Source organism: Haliotis cracherodii, unplaced genomic scaffold, assembly GCF_022045235.1.
Source record: "Haliotis cracherodii isolate W230 unplaced genomic scaffold, xgHalCrac1.p SCAF_19, whole genome shotgun sequence".
Lineage (NCBI taxonomy): Eukaryota > Metazoa > Mollusca > Gastropoda > Lepetellida > Haliotidae > Haliotis > Haliotis cracherodii.
Genome location: NW_027266274.1, coordinates 13266990 through 13285374, shown reverse-complemented (window position 1 = coordinate 13285374; position 18385 = coordinate 13266990). Strand labels below are relative to the sequence as shown.

Below are 18385 nucleotides of genomic sequence, written 5' to 3'. Positions count from 1 at the left end.
TCATGGTTAGTTTCCAATATATTTTTAGGTGTTTCACACTTAATTGAACAAAATGCACCCTCCAAATTGTGACATTTTTTGGGAAACTCAGATTGAGGTATCAGGTGAGGTATCCGGTGCCGGATACCCGGATTCCAGGTGGCATACTTTCCGGTGAGGTGTCCATGCCGGATACCACAGATCTGGTATCCGGCAAGGTATCTGCCACCGGATACCAGGACGCGTTTTGGGTAAGTGTCCGGTGGTATCCGGCAGGTATCCGGATACTGGAAACTGCATTTTTTTGCTATGTTATTGGTTATAATCAGTTATCGTATTTTCCGTTCACCATAACAATTATAGGTATACTATTCACAACCTAGATTCTGTCATCCTGTCAAATGTGAATCTCTAATGTTGCCTATTTTATTCTACTGAATATGTTGGACTTGAGTGTAAGTTAAGAAAGGACTACTGAAGCAAACATGAACTGCAATTTACGAATTATGGCCAAAACAAGTCTCTGTATAGGAAATGTTTTGTCTGCCCCGAATGACGGGTTTACAATTTCTGGAATCTGGAGTGCGCAGAAGCAAACACCTCGCATTGCTACGAAGGTACCAATCGAAACACACAAGTGAAATTCGATTCTACTGTATCTGTAAGAGTGGCATTAAACGTAACGCTTCCAGTAAAGAAAAACACACTCACTTATTCATTCTCGATTATTCGTGAGTATAGTGGTAGGTTCTGAAAAACAAATTCGACTCAACTCATGTAACAGATATATCTGAGTATGAGTATCCTTATGGCGATTAGATGATTATGAATCAAAATACCGGTACTCTTTAGTTGGACGTTAAAACAGTTAAAGTTGTTGAAACCTGAAATGGCAATTAATGTTTATGGTATGATGGAAATATCAGATAAATATTATGTGACAGGTTCCCTTTTCGAACTGAAGATCAATCAAATATATGCAATTATATGTTAACGGTTGTTAATACTGCTACTAAAAGATGTGATAATCAATTGTAGTCGGCCGTAACGACTGTCTATCATGTATGATAAGTATGAAACCATAATGGCAGCTAAACTAAACCATGTGCATTATTATTACTTGAACTATTGTCATCTTCTCTATTGTAATCGAGTGTTCGTATATGACGTCAACACAGTGAGTAACTGATGTTGTCTGCAGTTTCGTGGGATTGGGGATTATTGAAATAGTGAATGAAAGACGCTTGGCATACATTTAATCCCCATGTTACAGACAACTGCACTTCCATCCACTTAAAGACATCTGGACAAATATCGACGCCATGTTACTCCTGCGACTGCACCTTAAACAACTGCACCAACACCATCATAGGCAGCGGAGAGTTACGAATACTGACCCTGGACTTCGTCTCTCTCAACTACACGACCAGAGCAAACTGTGATCTCGGGTGGTTTACCATAGATGGCGGACCAAGGATATGCACCTCAACCCCCTTTGCAAAAATCTGTAAGCTGAAACACTGATGCTATCTGTATGACTTTCTGACAAATGTGTTTTCTTTCTATAGCTTCAGATGTTACTGTTGAAACGATTCTATAAATTATACAATATTTGTCTATTTTAAGACATATCTAGTAATAACCCAAAGTTACTAATTATTACGTAATGGTAAATACGTTTACAAAGCTCTGTACTTCGATGTGGTTGTTACTGGCTCACAAACCATTGTTCAATGTTACCTATAATGTTGTGGTTCCCGACATTTGCGTACTTCTTAACACAGACATGGCTGCCAATCACTAACTACAATATCATACATGGGGCCGTTCACGCAGTCTTTACATTCCTATTTGTTTTCAAACTTGTTCAATACAAGTATTTATAAAAAAAGGTGAACACTTTCAGTGAGCGCTCAAAATCGATTTTGTGTGTAGTTGCTGACAAACTATTTCATAATGTTCCCTGAGTAATTAGATACAATGTAGTTGTTTCCCGATGTACGAGTGTTTAAATTAATGGTTCATTCAGGCTTTGCATCCCCATGCTGTTTCTTAGGTTACTATAATGAAGAGCAACATGTCTTAAAATTCGATTTTAAGAATAACATTACTTGATAATGACTCCCAGGTGGTTCCATATCGAAAAATATCATATATTAGATATAAAATAATACAATTTTTATCATCAATATTGGATTTTTGCGATACGAAAATAATGTATATGTGTAGAAAAGTTGTAAATACAACACATTCTGTGGATGTTTCCAATCAAACATATTCTTTGAAACGTTTTCTTTTTCTTTACTAATGATAAGCAAAATCTCTGCACTTGTACACAGCAGATAACCTTTTCATCAGTAAATGCGCTATCGTGCGTCTGGATTTCTTGTCAGGGTCCCATTGCAAACATTTATCGTATCTTTAAGGCGATCGTAACTCATACTTTAACATATGATTACGATAGTCCAGGCGTTATGACCGCATTTATGCAACGGGACCCTGGTTTGATTGTATACCACCATAGCGTGACAGGACAACTGCAGTGGAGTGCGGCGTCATGCAACAAACAAAGACTGACAGTTTATGCATTTTGTTTGTTTATATATTGTTTATCGCCGCATTCAGCAATGTTCCATCTATATGACGACGGTCTCTAAATAATCGTGTCTGGACCAGACATTTCAGTGATTAACATCATGTACAGCGATCTACACAATACGGGTACGATGATAAGCATCAACGGGTTGCTGAAGACTAATATTAACCTGGAAATCTGCACGGGTCACATTTTCGCAAATTGTGTGCATAGCGTTTATTACCGGTAGGACAGGACATGCTTACCCTTTCCTCGAGAACTTGGTGTTATAATTCATTTTCTGTGATCCTTCCACATATTTGCCTTTTAAGCCCAAAGGAATATGTGGGACAATCGTGATGGGTTACTCTCTTGCAATGACGCTTCATGTTTATTTTGTAATGCTAAACAATCAGAGACAGATGTAATTATTCTCAAATTCTTGGTGTACAAATAACATATTGATCTCATTTGAGTAAAATCTGAGCGCTGGAATAAGGAAGGACTCCTCAAGGGCAAGATGATCATAACGATGAAATTTATGACCATTAAACTCATTGTAACACAGTTGACGTTTTCAATGAATAGTCCGTGTCATTAATGTCATATGTTTATTTTTCAAACAATGGTAAGTAGATGACCGTTTAAAGGTTCTAAAGGTGACATTTAAAAAGTCGTAAACAGTTTATCATAAGGCTCGCTTTGGTAATAATATCATTGACATGCGTTTGCCACTGATCATCACTCGTCAAAGTTAATTCAAAGCTTTTAAGGACATTAACTAATGTTATTCACTAAAAGGTCTGACACTGGAGTTACGGTTCTCTTTCTAGATTATGTTAGGAATATAAATGACGTTCCAATTTTTTGCTCATTTGGATAAATACACTCTTAAAAAAAAAAGAAACGCAAAACGGATATTTTTGACTATAAAAGCAAAATTAATAGACCAAAGGTGCAAAATGAAGAAGTTTTATGTGCTATAGTGTCAGTGACAAATATCACGGATCAAAATGATCACAACAAGGACATGCAAACCATAAGTCGGGGAACACGTATGATTCGGAAAACGAACCCAGTGCATTAACAAAATGGAGCTAAACGCACTATATGTGCAGCAGCACTATGAACGGTATTAAAGTGCAGGGTTTTTGATTGCCTTGCATCTGCGTCAATCGAACAGTGACAGTTCAAAAAAATGCCAAGATCAACAGAAGTGCAAAAAAACAACGTTATAGGCCGCTTGCAGGCAAGGGAATCAGCTACAGCCATGGTTTTCAATGTAGCGCCCAGCAAAATCACAAGGTTACGGGATCTGTTTCAACAGCATGGGTCCACACGTGATCGGCCAGGGTCGGGACGACAAAGAGTAACCACCAACGCCCAAGATCGCTACATCCGACTGCGCCACCTACATGACAGGACGACCACAGCCACCTCAACCGCATCCTAAATACCCGGTCTGTGCAGAATCTCCGACCAAACCGTACATAACCGTTTAAGAGGAGCAGGTCTACGAGCAAGACGTCCTGTTCGACGCGTCATATTTAGTCAACAACATCGTCAAGAACCACTGCATTGGTGTCATCAACACAGGGTATGGCCTCAACTGCGATGGAGAGATGTCTGGTTCAGCGGCGAATCAATATTTCTCCTCTGTCGAAGGGATGGAAGAGCACGGATCTACAGACGTCGGGGAGAACGTTACGCCGGAAACTGCGTTCAGGAACTTGACAGGTGTGGTTGGGGTAACGTAATGATGTGGGCGGATATCTTCCATCATGGCAGGACAGGTTTGCGCCATATCCAGGGCTATCTTACGGCTCAGTGATACTTCAACGAAATTCTCCTACCACACTACTACTCCAAATTGCAGCATACGGCAACTGTTCCAGCAGGACAACACTCGACCGCATACAGCACGGATCACAAGAGCCTGTCTACACATCAACAACGTTGATGTTCTCCCCTGGCCCTCCAGATCCCCGGATTTGAACCCGATAGAGCACCTGTGGGATGAATTGGATAAACGCTTCGCCGACGTCAACCACAGCCCCAGACGTTGCAGCAGTTGGCTTTTGCGTTGCAGGCCGAGAGGGCTACCAATCCCCCGGATGTCATTTGCATTCTCGTCTCTTCCATGGGCAGGAGATGTCAGGCCGCTATCGTTTCCAACTGGGGACCTTTACCTTATGAGTGAGATGACCACAATCATAAAATGTTTTCTATACAACACTTTGGCTCAATACCTTGTACGGTTCCTTGTATAAATGTTGTTTTTTCCTACCTCGGGCTTTGCGTTTCCTTTTTTTAAGAGTATATTATCAATTATCTAAAGTAGTAACAAGTATTGTATGGAAAACATAGTGTTTATCCATAGTACCGGACCTTTACCATGCAAAAACACGAAAGAGTGATACCCTTTTTAGCATGTAATGCCATTCTTGAAACAGAACTTTTGTTTGATTGTTCGTTTGCTTGTTGACGGCGGTCTGTAAATAATCGAGTCTGGAACAGCAATTCAGTTATTCATATAAGCATTGATCTACGTAATTGGGACATGATGACATGCATATAAACATGCATCAACGAGCCTAACCACCCGATCCTGTTAGTCGCCTCTAACGACAAAGATGGTTGCCTTTTACAGCAGGCAAGTGGCTTGCAGGCAAGTGTTCCTTTGCCTTTTTGTAGGACCTGTTCTAACCCAGATCGTCACAAGCATCATCGCTGAACTCATTGATTAGACAGTCATACAGTAACAGTCACTATATTTTACATACTGAAACAGTTTAAAGTCAGTGTCGTAACTACATATTGGCAAAGGAACAATTGCCTGCACATATTATTTCTACTTGCCTTATACGACCATGTATCGGTCCACCCGCTAGGGAAATTGCCACATAAGAAAGGGAAGTTACTCAAGTCTGTGAGACGTCATGTTTGTTTGTCTCGCCTGTCATAACCTTACGAAAATGCAGTGAGATGTCCACACTGCGACAAAATATGTTTTAAAGTTTGTGAAAGACCCCAAGGCACAGAGGTCGACACACAAAACGTATGGAAACTGATCTTGCACCTGCGCTAGTGTCCTCGCTAATTTTATATGTTAAATGTCGCCAGTAACGTCCACCTTAAACACTGATTTTCAGTAAGTAAACTTTTATTTGATAATGAATATAATCATTCAAGTAATTTGTCCAGATCCCCGATGGTTACTTCTGACTCGATCGTTGATAGACAATGGCGGCGACATGTTGTTTGCAAACACTTAAAGTAATACGTTCCTGGTATGGGTATCATTTTTTGTATATAAATGAAACGGATACCATGTTTATCCGTTGGTTTTATCTCATCGTGAAACTTACCCATTTTCTGATAACTATCATTTATAAAAACTAAAATTACCATCAATGGTCCAAAAACCGATTCTTGAGGGATTTAGCGAGCACAGATTTTATACATAAGAGCGACAAAACACTTTCCATTTTCATAAGAAAACTCTACCAAAACCAGAGTCGATCGTACGATTCCCACAATATCATACGAATGTGTTTATGAATCACTATCAAATAGTGATGATACCAGGTGTTCACATATCCTGACCCAGCTGTGGCATTCGTAACAAACACATGCAAGTCATATGTTTACCTGGAAAAAAACATGGGAACATATGGTACAAGTCAAAATAGGGAATTGCATCGGACATCATTCTTGTCAGTGATGCGTCAAATTTGGAAATGTCCTCCACATGTCTTACAGAAAACTTTTTGAAAGCTTGCCAGAGGCCATGAATGTTGTAACCTTGATCAAACGGCCTCTGAGCAAGAGTCGTGAGGCGCTCTTTGAAATCTTAGCGGAAAGAGCATACAAAGTTACAAGGGCTGGGGCTGCAGGAATGTTGCTCGACATAAAAGGAACGTTGACTACTGGAAGTTGAAGTCATCCCCATTGTCACACAATCTTGTGGAGTGTTTAGTCACTCTGAATCTGTATACAAAGATGTAACTATGAGGCTGTCTCACTGGTCTCCTTTATTTCTAGTTCAGGCAGATAAATCAGTGGAAGGGAATTGGCTTTTTCATGGTTATTGAACGACATCAAATCATCGATATAACTGAAGCTTAAGCTACAAGCTTACCTTGTATTAACTATGCCATTCATATCCATAAAGAAACAAGAAGGGTGATGAGTATTTCTTGCCTGAATGTCTTACCCCTAAATTCTACATTGATGTTGCGAATGAGGAAGTCAAGCATTTCTCAGTAAACTTCTAATAGCATTTACTTACATTTTTGCCATATTGACGTGAACGTCTGAAGATAGATCTGTAACAATGTCTATGGTCACCTCGTTTTGTGACAAAAGCCCCGTGGATCACGGGTTGAATTTTTTCATCAAGTTTGTCATGTGGGATACTGGGTGTACAAACTTGAAAAACCAAACCTTTTAACAGAATTCAACCTGCTTCTTTTCTGAGATTGTGAAAAGTCAAGCAATTCCTTTGAGTTTTTATGAATTCAATAATATCAAGAAAGACCTTCCTGTAATGTAATACGGATTATGTATGGTTAGTCATTTAGACAGGGATACGGTGGTACACTTGCTGGGCATAGAAATATATATCCCTTTGTACGGATTTTATGGAGCTTTGGAATCCAGGATAAAAGAGGAATTCAGGTTTTATAGTCAACCCATTAATGATAGAACTGACACATGGTTGGGGAAGTTTTCTTCCTCAGTTAACATACTGGCCTTATCTGTGGCATTATTTGACATGTCACATGTACCAATTGATGTCTAGATCCAAAGATGTATAGATGTATATTACTGTTCAATGTTTTAATTCTTTTACATGGTTTACAAACCATGTCAAAAGAGAACCTGTGCCAATAAGACATTACTTATGCATAGAGCCTTTGTGCCCAATTATTTGTGCGCAACTGAGGTGGAATTACGTATACAATTAACCAATACTAACGTCTTGTTTGTTTCAGATGCATTTTTTGGCAGTGTAGACATTGTGACCCATGATGGAGACCGATCTGTAGACTCTTGTGGTGGCTTTGTTGTCAACTACGTTGTTAAAGGTAAGGTTTGTATACTTCGATTCAGATCATACTTTTAGTAAGAACTGAACAATATCCAGCTTAGTTCAGGGTTATGATAAAGAAAGGTGTTGATTGAAAAACTTCTGAACATTGTGTGTGCATATGGATTCCCATTAAATGATAAAATAGTGTCAGTTCAATGGCAAAGAAGGCCTATACTAAATACCAAAGAAAGTCTTGCTGTTATGAACAATACTTTTAGAACTGATTACAATGTCATAATAGAAGAAGGCTTATCATAAGAATATTTTTTGGCATGGATACACCACCTGCTTGAAAAAATTGTTTAGCCTCAATAAATAATGTCAACCGCAATATCGCCATCCTCATCAATGCAAAGTACGTTGTGTTCAAAGCCATAATCTTTACCATAGGGACTTGATAAGGCTAGGTGTGTAGTGAATAACTTGACAAATGGCATGAGCACTAAATAGTAAATGTGGATGACATCTTTGAAGAGATGATTATACTGACATAAGGCAAGGGTTTCATTGCCTTAATAGTCACTGTTGATTCGTATTGATTAAGGGATGGCCCATTTTATTTTCTAGGGGTTTGATGTAATTTATCAACTCAGCCTTCATATGCTTGAAAAAATATTTTCAATCACCAAGACAGCGTAGTTCATTAGCAAAGCCTTAACCCTTAACATGAGACATGAGCATAAGATGTCATATCATGCAAGTCACTGTGTTGTATCCTTTGACAGAGTTATTGACTCCACTTGTCCCGCTCTGAAATGACTGAAACAATTGTTGACTGTGGTGTGAAAGGCCGATTAAGCATAGTTTATCTTTACTTGAAAACAATACAACATAAACATATGTAAATAAAGATTACAACAAAAATGACAAGCAAAAGAAACCTCACTAACCAACATTATTATTTTCTTTAAAACAAAACAGGACCAATGTTCTGTATTGTCAAAGGACATAACAAGTTACATTATGCCGTGAATTAGAACAGAAATGGAGGTCCATATTTAGGGTATGGGGACAGTTGTTCAGTAATCGATCGACCATCACGACGGAATATACACTTGAAACCCCCTTGGGAATGTAACATTCTCTCCTGTGAACATGACAGTTTCAGTTCTACCAGGGTTGCAGTATGTGTGCCCATCGATGTCAGTGTTTTCGTGTCAGCGTTACCTGTGGCAGTGATCTGTATATTGTACTGAAGCTGGACACTGTCCAGCAACTGGCTTGGTTATTGTTGTAGATGATGACGTTACTGTGATAATACAATTTTCTCAGTTAGAGGATGCGTGTGTAACATTTTCCTGGGTGATGGTAACAGGAGGTTTGCCATCTCCATACCTGGTTCTCTTCCACCTACTCTGCCTGTAACATGACATGCACCTGGTTACTGTCATTCGGCCACAGCCAAACCCCTTGCAACGTGGTCACGTGTTGTCCCGTGATGTATCATACCAATCTTAATCTTAGCATGGTATTTGTCACTGTCCAGCGGTTTGGGTGTTAGTGAACCCTACATCTTTCCTTGTACACCCATATATTTGTAGGCTGGCATGCTGCAGGTGCAGCAAACGTTTTACTTCAAACTCAAGTGCCACTAATCTGGGCAGTGTAGCGAATTAATTCTTTTATGTGTTGGCAATTTATTGTCAACCATTTTTGTAACTATATAGAGTTTGTTTATATAAATATGCTTTATTACACCTACAAATTATTATGTTCCAGAAAAGCGTTATTCGCCTCACACGTGTTGATTGTTCCGCTCAATCATTTAACTATATATTTTAGGGGGGATTCAGGCTCAAGTCTTACCGTTTGATCTTCTTTCTAAAAGTCGACTGAAAGTTGTAAACTAATTTTCTTCCTTTGCAGAATCATAGTCCATCCTTCTGCATATGTAATCAAACAAATCAGACAGTGTCCTGTAATGATGTCACTGTTTTAAAACTAAAACTACTCTGTGCTAAATGGCCCTGGTTGTCCCCTTCAATCTGGTACTGACTCATCACCTTTCCATTGTCTATATGCTTAACAGATAAAGAATAAGAATAATGTGTTACAAGTGGATCCATTATGCATGCAGTCTCCATACAAAACAAATATAGATCACGCAAAAATTTAAAATCAATTTAATCATGGCAGTCTACTCACAAAACTCGAGAGTAAGTATCAGTGATTACAATTCCAAAGTCTAACACAAGATCCATTGAATTTGAGTCATTGCACATAATCCATTTGGTTCAGAATGTTCACATATTACCGACGTGGCATAAACAGTTGTTTATCGTACAATGAAACACTGCAGGGATAATGAACCATGAGGAAATATAATGCGCATTTGTAGATTTTCGCACGGTTTTTTAAGCAAGCATTGTGGCACAAGTTGTATTCTCTGGGAGTAAGTTCCAAATTTCTTGATCTTCTTAACAATATTTTGAGAGACGTTATGTCCTGTGCAAGACTTCTGATAATCGTTACTCTGAGTCCCTTTCGTCATTCGTGGGAGTAATACAAGGCAAAAGTCTGCCGCCAAAATTGTTTTCACTTTTTTTAATGAGATGGTTCGGCCAATGCGTTTATCTGCATAGCCCAGATACATTTATTCGGGACAACTTATAAGACACCTTCCTCTCAAAAATAACGTCGCCCAATATATGCCGTAATCAAATTGCAAAAATAATGTTTTCTCGTGAAACAAACCACTCTTTCTTCTTCATTGTTCTTTGCAATTTGTCGCCTATCTATCTTGGAAATATACTTGTACGATAAACATCGATCACAAGTAGTTTATTTTTTCTTATGAGATATCAACAGCATACACAGCCTCTTTAAAGATGAGGATAACATCAAAATATGTACCCGTATTAAAATAATGATGACACCCTGGATAGAATCCGACCTCGGCAATATCGGACAACTCAATTTTATGCCCAGGTGGGTATTTCTGGTGTATTCTCACAATCCTAACATCGATTACCAGTACCTTTTCTCCCAATACCGACTGTTATCTATCTCCCGCTCTTATATGCAATCCTGCCGCCATCTCGTTTCCCGGTGGTTGCCAGTAACATCTATGGGGTAGAAACTCACTAGACTCTCCGCTCTCAAAAAATAATGTCGTCCAATGTATGACTTCATCAAGTTGCGAGCGCATGTATCGTATCTCTGAAAACAATGTATTTTCGTGAAATAAACCACACATCTTTCTTCATTGTACTTTGCGAATTTTCGTGAAGCTATCTTATATACATATTCTCAAAACAAATGGTATCATTTTGTAGACAATTATTGTCTTCCAAACATACAACTACTGCATGTTTCCTATTGCACAGTTATAAATCAACGTCAACAATCGTTGGGTATTTAGCAAAACTCACGTGTTGCTGTGAGGTTAAGATACTAATGCATTCTGTTAGTTCGTTATATGATCATCTTCAGAAAATGCTTAGGCCACAAATGGTTATAGTCCTGATTTCTCTCATGGTCAGAGAGCTGCTCCATGACGTTGACCGCCAGTGTGGGAGAGATTACAAGTCCTGGCTACCCTGACAACTACATCAACAACCTCAACTGCACGTATGCTATCGTGGGTGATGGGCAGAACCAGAGCATCACCATAGACCTGGTTGAGCTGGACCTGCAAGAAGCTTCCGATTGTAACTTTGACTGGCTCATTGTAGACGATCGTCCTAAACTGTGCCACAACACAACGTTCCAAAAGACATGTAAGCATTGAATCTATCTGAAACAACATACAAAGAGAGCGTGTACATGAAGCGTATGATCCGTTTGTATGATCCGTCTGTGTTATCCTTCTGTCAAATCCATCTGTGTGAACCATGTGTGTGATTCGTCCGTGTGACTCGTCTTTGCGATATGGCTGTGTGATCCAGAAACTCACGATCCGTCTGTGTGATCTGTCTTTGTGATATGTCTGTTTAATTCGTATTTGTGATCCGTCTGAATGATACGTGCATGTTATCCATGAGTATGTATGCGTTATCGTAACAACGTTTGTGTTTCAGATGCCTTTAGGGATAGATTCGTCATCAATTTTAGAAGTGATGGTGGCAACACTGGAAGAGGGTTTAAAATACGATATTCTATTGATGCAAACGGTACGCATTTTCATTGTTTTCATAGACATTATTCATTCGTAATATCATTCTTCTGTTCTCCATAACAATTATAAGTATTCCATTTACAAAATTGCATGATACATTTAACCCAAAAGAACGAATAGCAGCTTATGGGTAGCCAGATTTTGTGAACCTGCAAAATGTGGATATTTATTATCGATTATGTTGCCTATTGTGTTCTACTGAATTTTTTGGACTTGAGCTTAAGATAAGAAAGGGTTAATGAATCGAACCTGAGCTGCAAAAAAAAGAATTATGTCCAAATTAATTCTCTGGATTAGACATGTTTTGTATGCTCCGAATGACGGTCTACAATTTCTGGAATAAGGAAGGATGCGAAGAAAACAAACGTCTTGCACTGCTACAAGGTACCTACGCAAACACTCATGTGGAAATTGGTTCTACAGTATCTGTAAGAGAGACATTAAACGTAACGCTTCCAGTAAAGAAAAACAAACTCACTTATAAATTCTCGCTGATTCGTGATTGTAGGGGTAGGCTGTAAAAAACAAATTCGACTCAACTTATGTGACAGATATATCTTAGTATGAATATCCTTATGGCGTTGCAGGGTTCAGATGAGATGATTATGAATCAAAGTACCGGTTCTCTTTTGTCAGAAGTAAAAACAGTTAAAGATGTTGAAATCTGAAATGATTTTTATGGTATTAGGGAAACATCAGATACATATTAGGTCACAAGTTCCTTTTTCGAACTGGAAGATCAATCATATACATGCAATTATATGTTAACGTTGTCAATACTACTACCAGAAGATGTGCTCATTGTGATAAACAATTGTAGTCGACCCTAACGATTGATTATCACTAAGAGTATGAAAACATGTGCAAATCATGTGCATTATTATTGCTTGAACTATTACCATCTTCTAAATTGTATTCAGTCGTTCTTCTTTGACGTCAATACAGTGAATAACTAACGTTGTCTGTAATATCGTTGGATTGGGGATTGTTGAGATAGAGAATGAAATATTATTGTTATACATATACTCCCACGTTGCAGACACCTGCACTTCCGTCCACTTAAAGGCGTCCGGACAGATATCGACGCCATGTCACTCCTGCAACTGCACCTACAACAACTGCACCAACACCATTGTAGGCAATGGGAAGCTGCAAATACTATCCCTGGACTTCGTCTCTCTCAACTTCACGACCAGCGCTAACTGTGATCTCGGATGGTTTACCATTGATGGCGGACCAAAAATATGCACTTCAACCCCCTTTACAACAATCTGTAAGCTGAAACACTGATGCTGTCTGTATGCCTTTCTGACGAATTAATCTTTGATGCTTTCTTTCTATAACTATATGCTTTTTTAAAAACGCAACCTACGTTGCTTACTTTCATCAACTTCAAAACGAATCAACACTTCAAATATACTGAGTCAAATTAAAAAGTTTATATTTTTAAAAGTAATCCCATATATCATATACAACGGACAAATGTATCAGAGAAGGTAATTTTTAATCATTAATGTCCAAAGAAGGATTTTAATTAATGGTGGTAACCATAATTTGTTCCAAGCACCTACGGTATTCGGTAATAACATCAACAGTTTAAATCATAAGACCCAAGCACGAGAATCTGATGGCACACAAGTTAAGTAGCGTGTATGGCCACTATGTGCGTTGACAACTGCCACACAACGCCTCAGCATGGATCTTGTGATGCTTGTGAACACATAATTGGGAAGACGACGCCATTGTTGCTGCAAAATGGTGCCAAGATCTTGCAAATTCTGTGGTTGGTTCTGAAGAGTGCGCAGACTTCTGCCAAGAGCATCCCAGACGTGTTCGATGGGATTGAGGTCGGGAGACCTTGACGGCCAGTCCCTGACGTTGACTCCCGCATTCTGAAGGAAATTCCTTGTCAAAATTGCTGTGTGGAGTCTGGCATTGTCGTGTTGGAAGATCAAACCGGGTCCATGTGCTGTCATAAAAGGCAGAAGTTCTGGTGCCAGTACCTGGTCGCGGTAAGCAGCAGCGTTGAGATTGCCACGGATGACAAGAAGCCTGGAATGTGCATTGCCACTGAAAGCACCCCACACCATAACACTACCGCCTCGAAATCTGTCAACTTCCTGTACACAACACTGGGCGTAACGTTCCTGACGGCACCTCCACACCCTCGCCCTACCATCAGCAAATCGGAGACTAAATCGGGATTCATCACTGAAGACGACTTGATTCCAATTCCTCTGAGTCCATTGTAAGTGTCGCTGTGCCCACAATTGACGTTGACGTCTGTGTAATTGAGTCAGAATCGGCCCACAGTATGGCCGTCGTGCTTGAAGGTGAGCAGTTCTCAGACGGTTTCGAACAGTTTTGCGCACTCAGTCTACCCCTTAACAGTTCATTTCTGGTTGATGAAGCCGTCAAAAATCGGTTACGGAGGTGACGTAAGACAATCTGACGATCCTCTGCATGTGACGTCACACGTGGTCGACCTGGCCGAGGGCGATCAGCGGTGGTACCCGTTTGCTGTAGACGCGTCTGTAAATCATAAACAGTCCGTCGACTACAACCCATCGTCCTTGCGACTTGAGATACGGACGTTCCCGTCTGCAACATGCCGATGGCACGTTCACGTTGCACATTTGAAAGAAGGCGTGGCTTGACAAATGGCCGTAAAGACGTTTGTTTTCTTGTGTTTTTCTTTTTTTGTTAATGACTGCTAACAAGTGTGGCTGAAAACACATGCGGTATTATGGCCACGCGACCAGTTGCACGTGAAAAAACACTTTTGCCACCATAGTGCTGTGCACATGATTTTGATCGATTCACCTGACCAAAACGGCTGTTATCTGAAGACAATACGCGGCCATTACTGTTTAAATACACAATAAGGGCCCACAATGATAACTGGTCAAAATGTCAAAATTTTAGGATTGTGAAGTTTTTAATTTGGGTCAGTATAATATTCTTCTTTTTTACAAAAAGAGATCTGGAGTGATGAACAGACAAATTGCCTATTTTAAGGCATTATCAGTACAATAAATGTGACAAAACCCTTTCAATATTCATAAGAAATATCTGCCATCTGACTATATCACAAACCTATGTTTATGAATCACTGTCAAATAGTGGTGATACCAGGTGTTCACGAAACGGTGAGGGTATATTGACCAGTGGCACCAATCACAAACATATACAAAGGTAAGTCACGTGTTCGTTGAAAAAACACGGGAATAATTGGATTATGCTGTGGAACGCGATCGCGTCTATTCACACAACAATAGCGAAATTCTTCTTTTTTTTAAAGTTTTAAACGGCAAGTGATAACTAACATTCGAAACTCGCTACCGTATAGTACCAATTTGATGAAACTCATGAATAGTTCTGGTATTTTACCAAAACAAATCACTTGATATTGCATGGGAGCTCGTTTGGTATATATATATATATATATTCCACTGGCTAACGTTTAGATGGAGGTCATCACGCTTGTGTGTTTTCGGATTAGAAACTGTAATAATTGTACTAAATACACAGTTTTTATTCATTTGTCCAAATATTAAAAAGTAGAGGAAGAACACCAAGGCACAGAGGTATTCATGCACAAATATGGGAACTGGTCCTACTTCTGCTCTGGTGCCCTCCCTAAGTTTATATCTCAAAGTTGCCAAAAGGTTTAAAATTCCCCAGATACGTCAGTATAAGGATCTGATTTTCGACATATTTTACTATTATTTGATAATGAAAACAATTATTTGAGTAATTTGTCCCGATGGTCAATTCTGAGTCGATCACGCCAAGTTGTGTTGTACGAGCTCGTATCTTCATAATCTTGTATATGTTTACCTTTATTGGAATATAAATCAAACGGATAGAGTTTTCAACCATTTATCTCGTCGTGAAACGCACCCATAATATGATAACTATCATTTAAGAACACAGGTACCATCAAGGGTCCAGAAACCGAGTCTTGTAAGAAGGGACTCCCGTGAGCACACGTTTTATATATGGTGTTCAGCCGTAAGTTACAGTGCATTGGTTTAATTTTTTTAAATAGCTTTTAAAATATTTCGAAAGAGGGACCTCTTTTCCACTAGGACATTATTTATGTATAAGACATTTGTGCCCATCTCTACCAAATTTGCGGAGCAAGTAAAATTAACCTAAACTTGTCTTGTTTCAGATGCATTTTGGGACAGTGTAGACATGGTGACACATGGTAGAGACTCTTGTGCTGGATTTGTTGTCAACTACGTTGTTGAAGGTAGGGTTTGTGTACTTGCTTTTGCATGCATACTTTTGGAAATTTAGAATTAGAGCCGTTAAATATATACAAATAATTACAAGCGACAATACAAGCAATCTCTATCAAAAAACAAATATAACTATCCCACGTCTACTGTTAATCAATCAAAAACTGTACTCGATGTTCAGCTGCCTTGCAGTATCTTGATCAAAATGTTCAGGACGATAACTGTATTGTCAAAAGACTTGAATTAACAAAGTCATTACAAGTTACATTATGCCGTGAATTAGAACAAAAATGGAGGTCCATATTTAGGGTATGGGGGACAGTTGTCCAGTAATCGATCGACCATCACGACGGAATATACACTTGAAACCCCCTTTGGAATGTACCATTCTCTCCTGTGAACATGACAGTTTCAGTTCTACCAGGGTTGCAGTATGTGTGCCCATCGATGTCAGTCGTTTCGTGTCAGTGTTACCTGTGGCAGTGGTCTGCATATTGTACTGAAGCTGGATTATTGTTGCAGATGATGACGTTACTGTGATAATATAATTTATCAGGTGGAGGATGCGTGTGTAACGTTTTCCTGGCTGATGGTAACAGGAGGTTTGCCATCTCCATACCTGGTTCTCTTCCACCCACTCTGCCTGTAACATGACATGCACCTGGTTACTGTCATTCGGCCACAGCCAAACCCCTTGCAACGTGGTCACGTGTTGTCCCGTGATGTATCATACTAATCTTAATCTTAGCATGGTATTTGTAACTGTCCAGCGGTTTGGATGTTAGTGAACAGTACATCTTTCCTTGTATACCCATATATTTGTAGGTTGGCATGCTGCAGGTGAAGCAAACGTTTTGCTTCAAACTCAAGTGCCACTAATCTGGGCAGTATAGCGAATTATTTCTTTTATGTGTGGGCAGTTTATTGTCAACCATTTTTGTAACTATATAGAGTTTGTTTATATAAATATGCTTTATTACACCTACAAATGTACATTTATTATGTTCCAGCAAAGCATTATTCGCCTCACACGTGTTGATTGTTCCGCTCAATCATTTAACTATATATTTTAAGGGGGAGTTCAGGCTCAAGTCTTACCGTTTGATCTTCTTTCTAAAAGTCGACTGAAAGTTGTAAACTAATTTTCTTCCTTTGCAGAATCATAGTCCATCCTTCTGCATATGTAATCAAACAAATCAGACAGTGTCCTGTAATGATGTCACTGTTTTAAAACTAAAACTACTCTGTGCTAAATGGCCCTGGTTGTCCCCTTCAATCTGGTACTGACTCATCACCTTTCCACTGTCTATATGCTTAACAGATAAAGAATAAGAATAATGTGTTACAAGTGGATCCATTATGCATGCAGTCTCCATACAAAACAAATATAGATCACGAAACAATTTAAAATCAATTTAATCATGGCAGTCTACTCACAAAACTCGAGAGTAAGTATCAGTGATTACAATTCCAAAGTCTAACACAAGATCCATTGAATTTGAGTCATTGCACATAATCCATTCGGTTCAGAAAGTTCACATGTTGCCGACGTGGCATAAACAGTTGTTTATCGTACAATAAAACACTGCAGGGATAATGAACCATGAGGAAATATAATGCGCATTTGTAGATTTTCGCACGGTTTTTTAAGCAAGCATTGTGGCACAAGTTGTATTCTCTGGGAGTAAGTTCCAAATTTCTTGATCTTCTTAACAATATTTTTAGAGACGTTATGTCCTGTGCAAGACTTCTGATAATCGTTACTCTGAGTCCCTTTCGTCATTTGTGGGAGTAATACAAGGCAAAAGTCTGCCGCAAAAATTGTTTTCACTTTTTTTAATGTGATCGTTCGGCCAATGCGTTTATCTGCATAGCCCAGATACATTTATTCGGGACAACTTATAAGACACCTTCCTCTCAAAAATAACGTCGCCCAATATATGCCGTAATTAATTTGCAAAAATAATGTTTTCTCGTGAAACAAACCACTCTTTCTTCTTCATTGTTCTTTGCAATTTGTCGCCTATCTATCTTGGAAATATACTTGTACGATAAACATCGATCACGAGTAGTTTATTTCTCTTATGAGATATCAACAGCATACACAGCCTCTTTAAAGATGAGGATAACATCAAAATATGTACCCGTATTAAAACAATGATGACACCCTGGATAGAATCCGACCTCGGCAATATCGGACAACTCAATTTTATGCCCAGGTTGGTATTTCTGGCATATTCTCACAATCCTAACATCGATTACCAGTACCTTTTCTCCCAATACCGATTGTTATCTATCTCCCGCTTTTATATGCAATCCTGCGGCCATCTCGTTTCTCGGTGGTTGCCAGTAACTTCTATGGGGTAGAAACT

General features: G+C 39.1%; 1 protein-coding gene across 1 annotated transcript in view; it reads left to right on the top strand.

Moving 5' to 3' along the window:
* The window catches only part of LOC139467124 (cubilin-like), a 188013-nt gene that overhangs the window by 49596 nt on the left and 120032 nt on the right, over positions 1–18385 (top strand). Inside the window, exons 7-11 of the mRNA XM_071248843.1 lie at positions 1253–1486; positions 7552–7644; positions 11132–11368; positions 11669–11761; positions 12806–13039. Coding sequence (XP_071104944.1) covers positions 1253–1486; positions 7552–7644; positions 11132–11368; positions 11669–11761; positions 12806–13039 — 891 coding nt within the window. The remainder of the gene's footprint in view (positions 1–1252; positions 1487–7551; positions 7645–11131; positions 11369–11668; positions 11762–12805; positions 13040–18385) is intronic.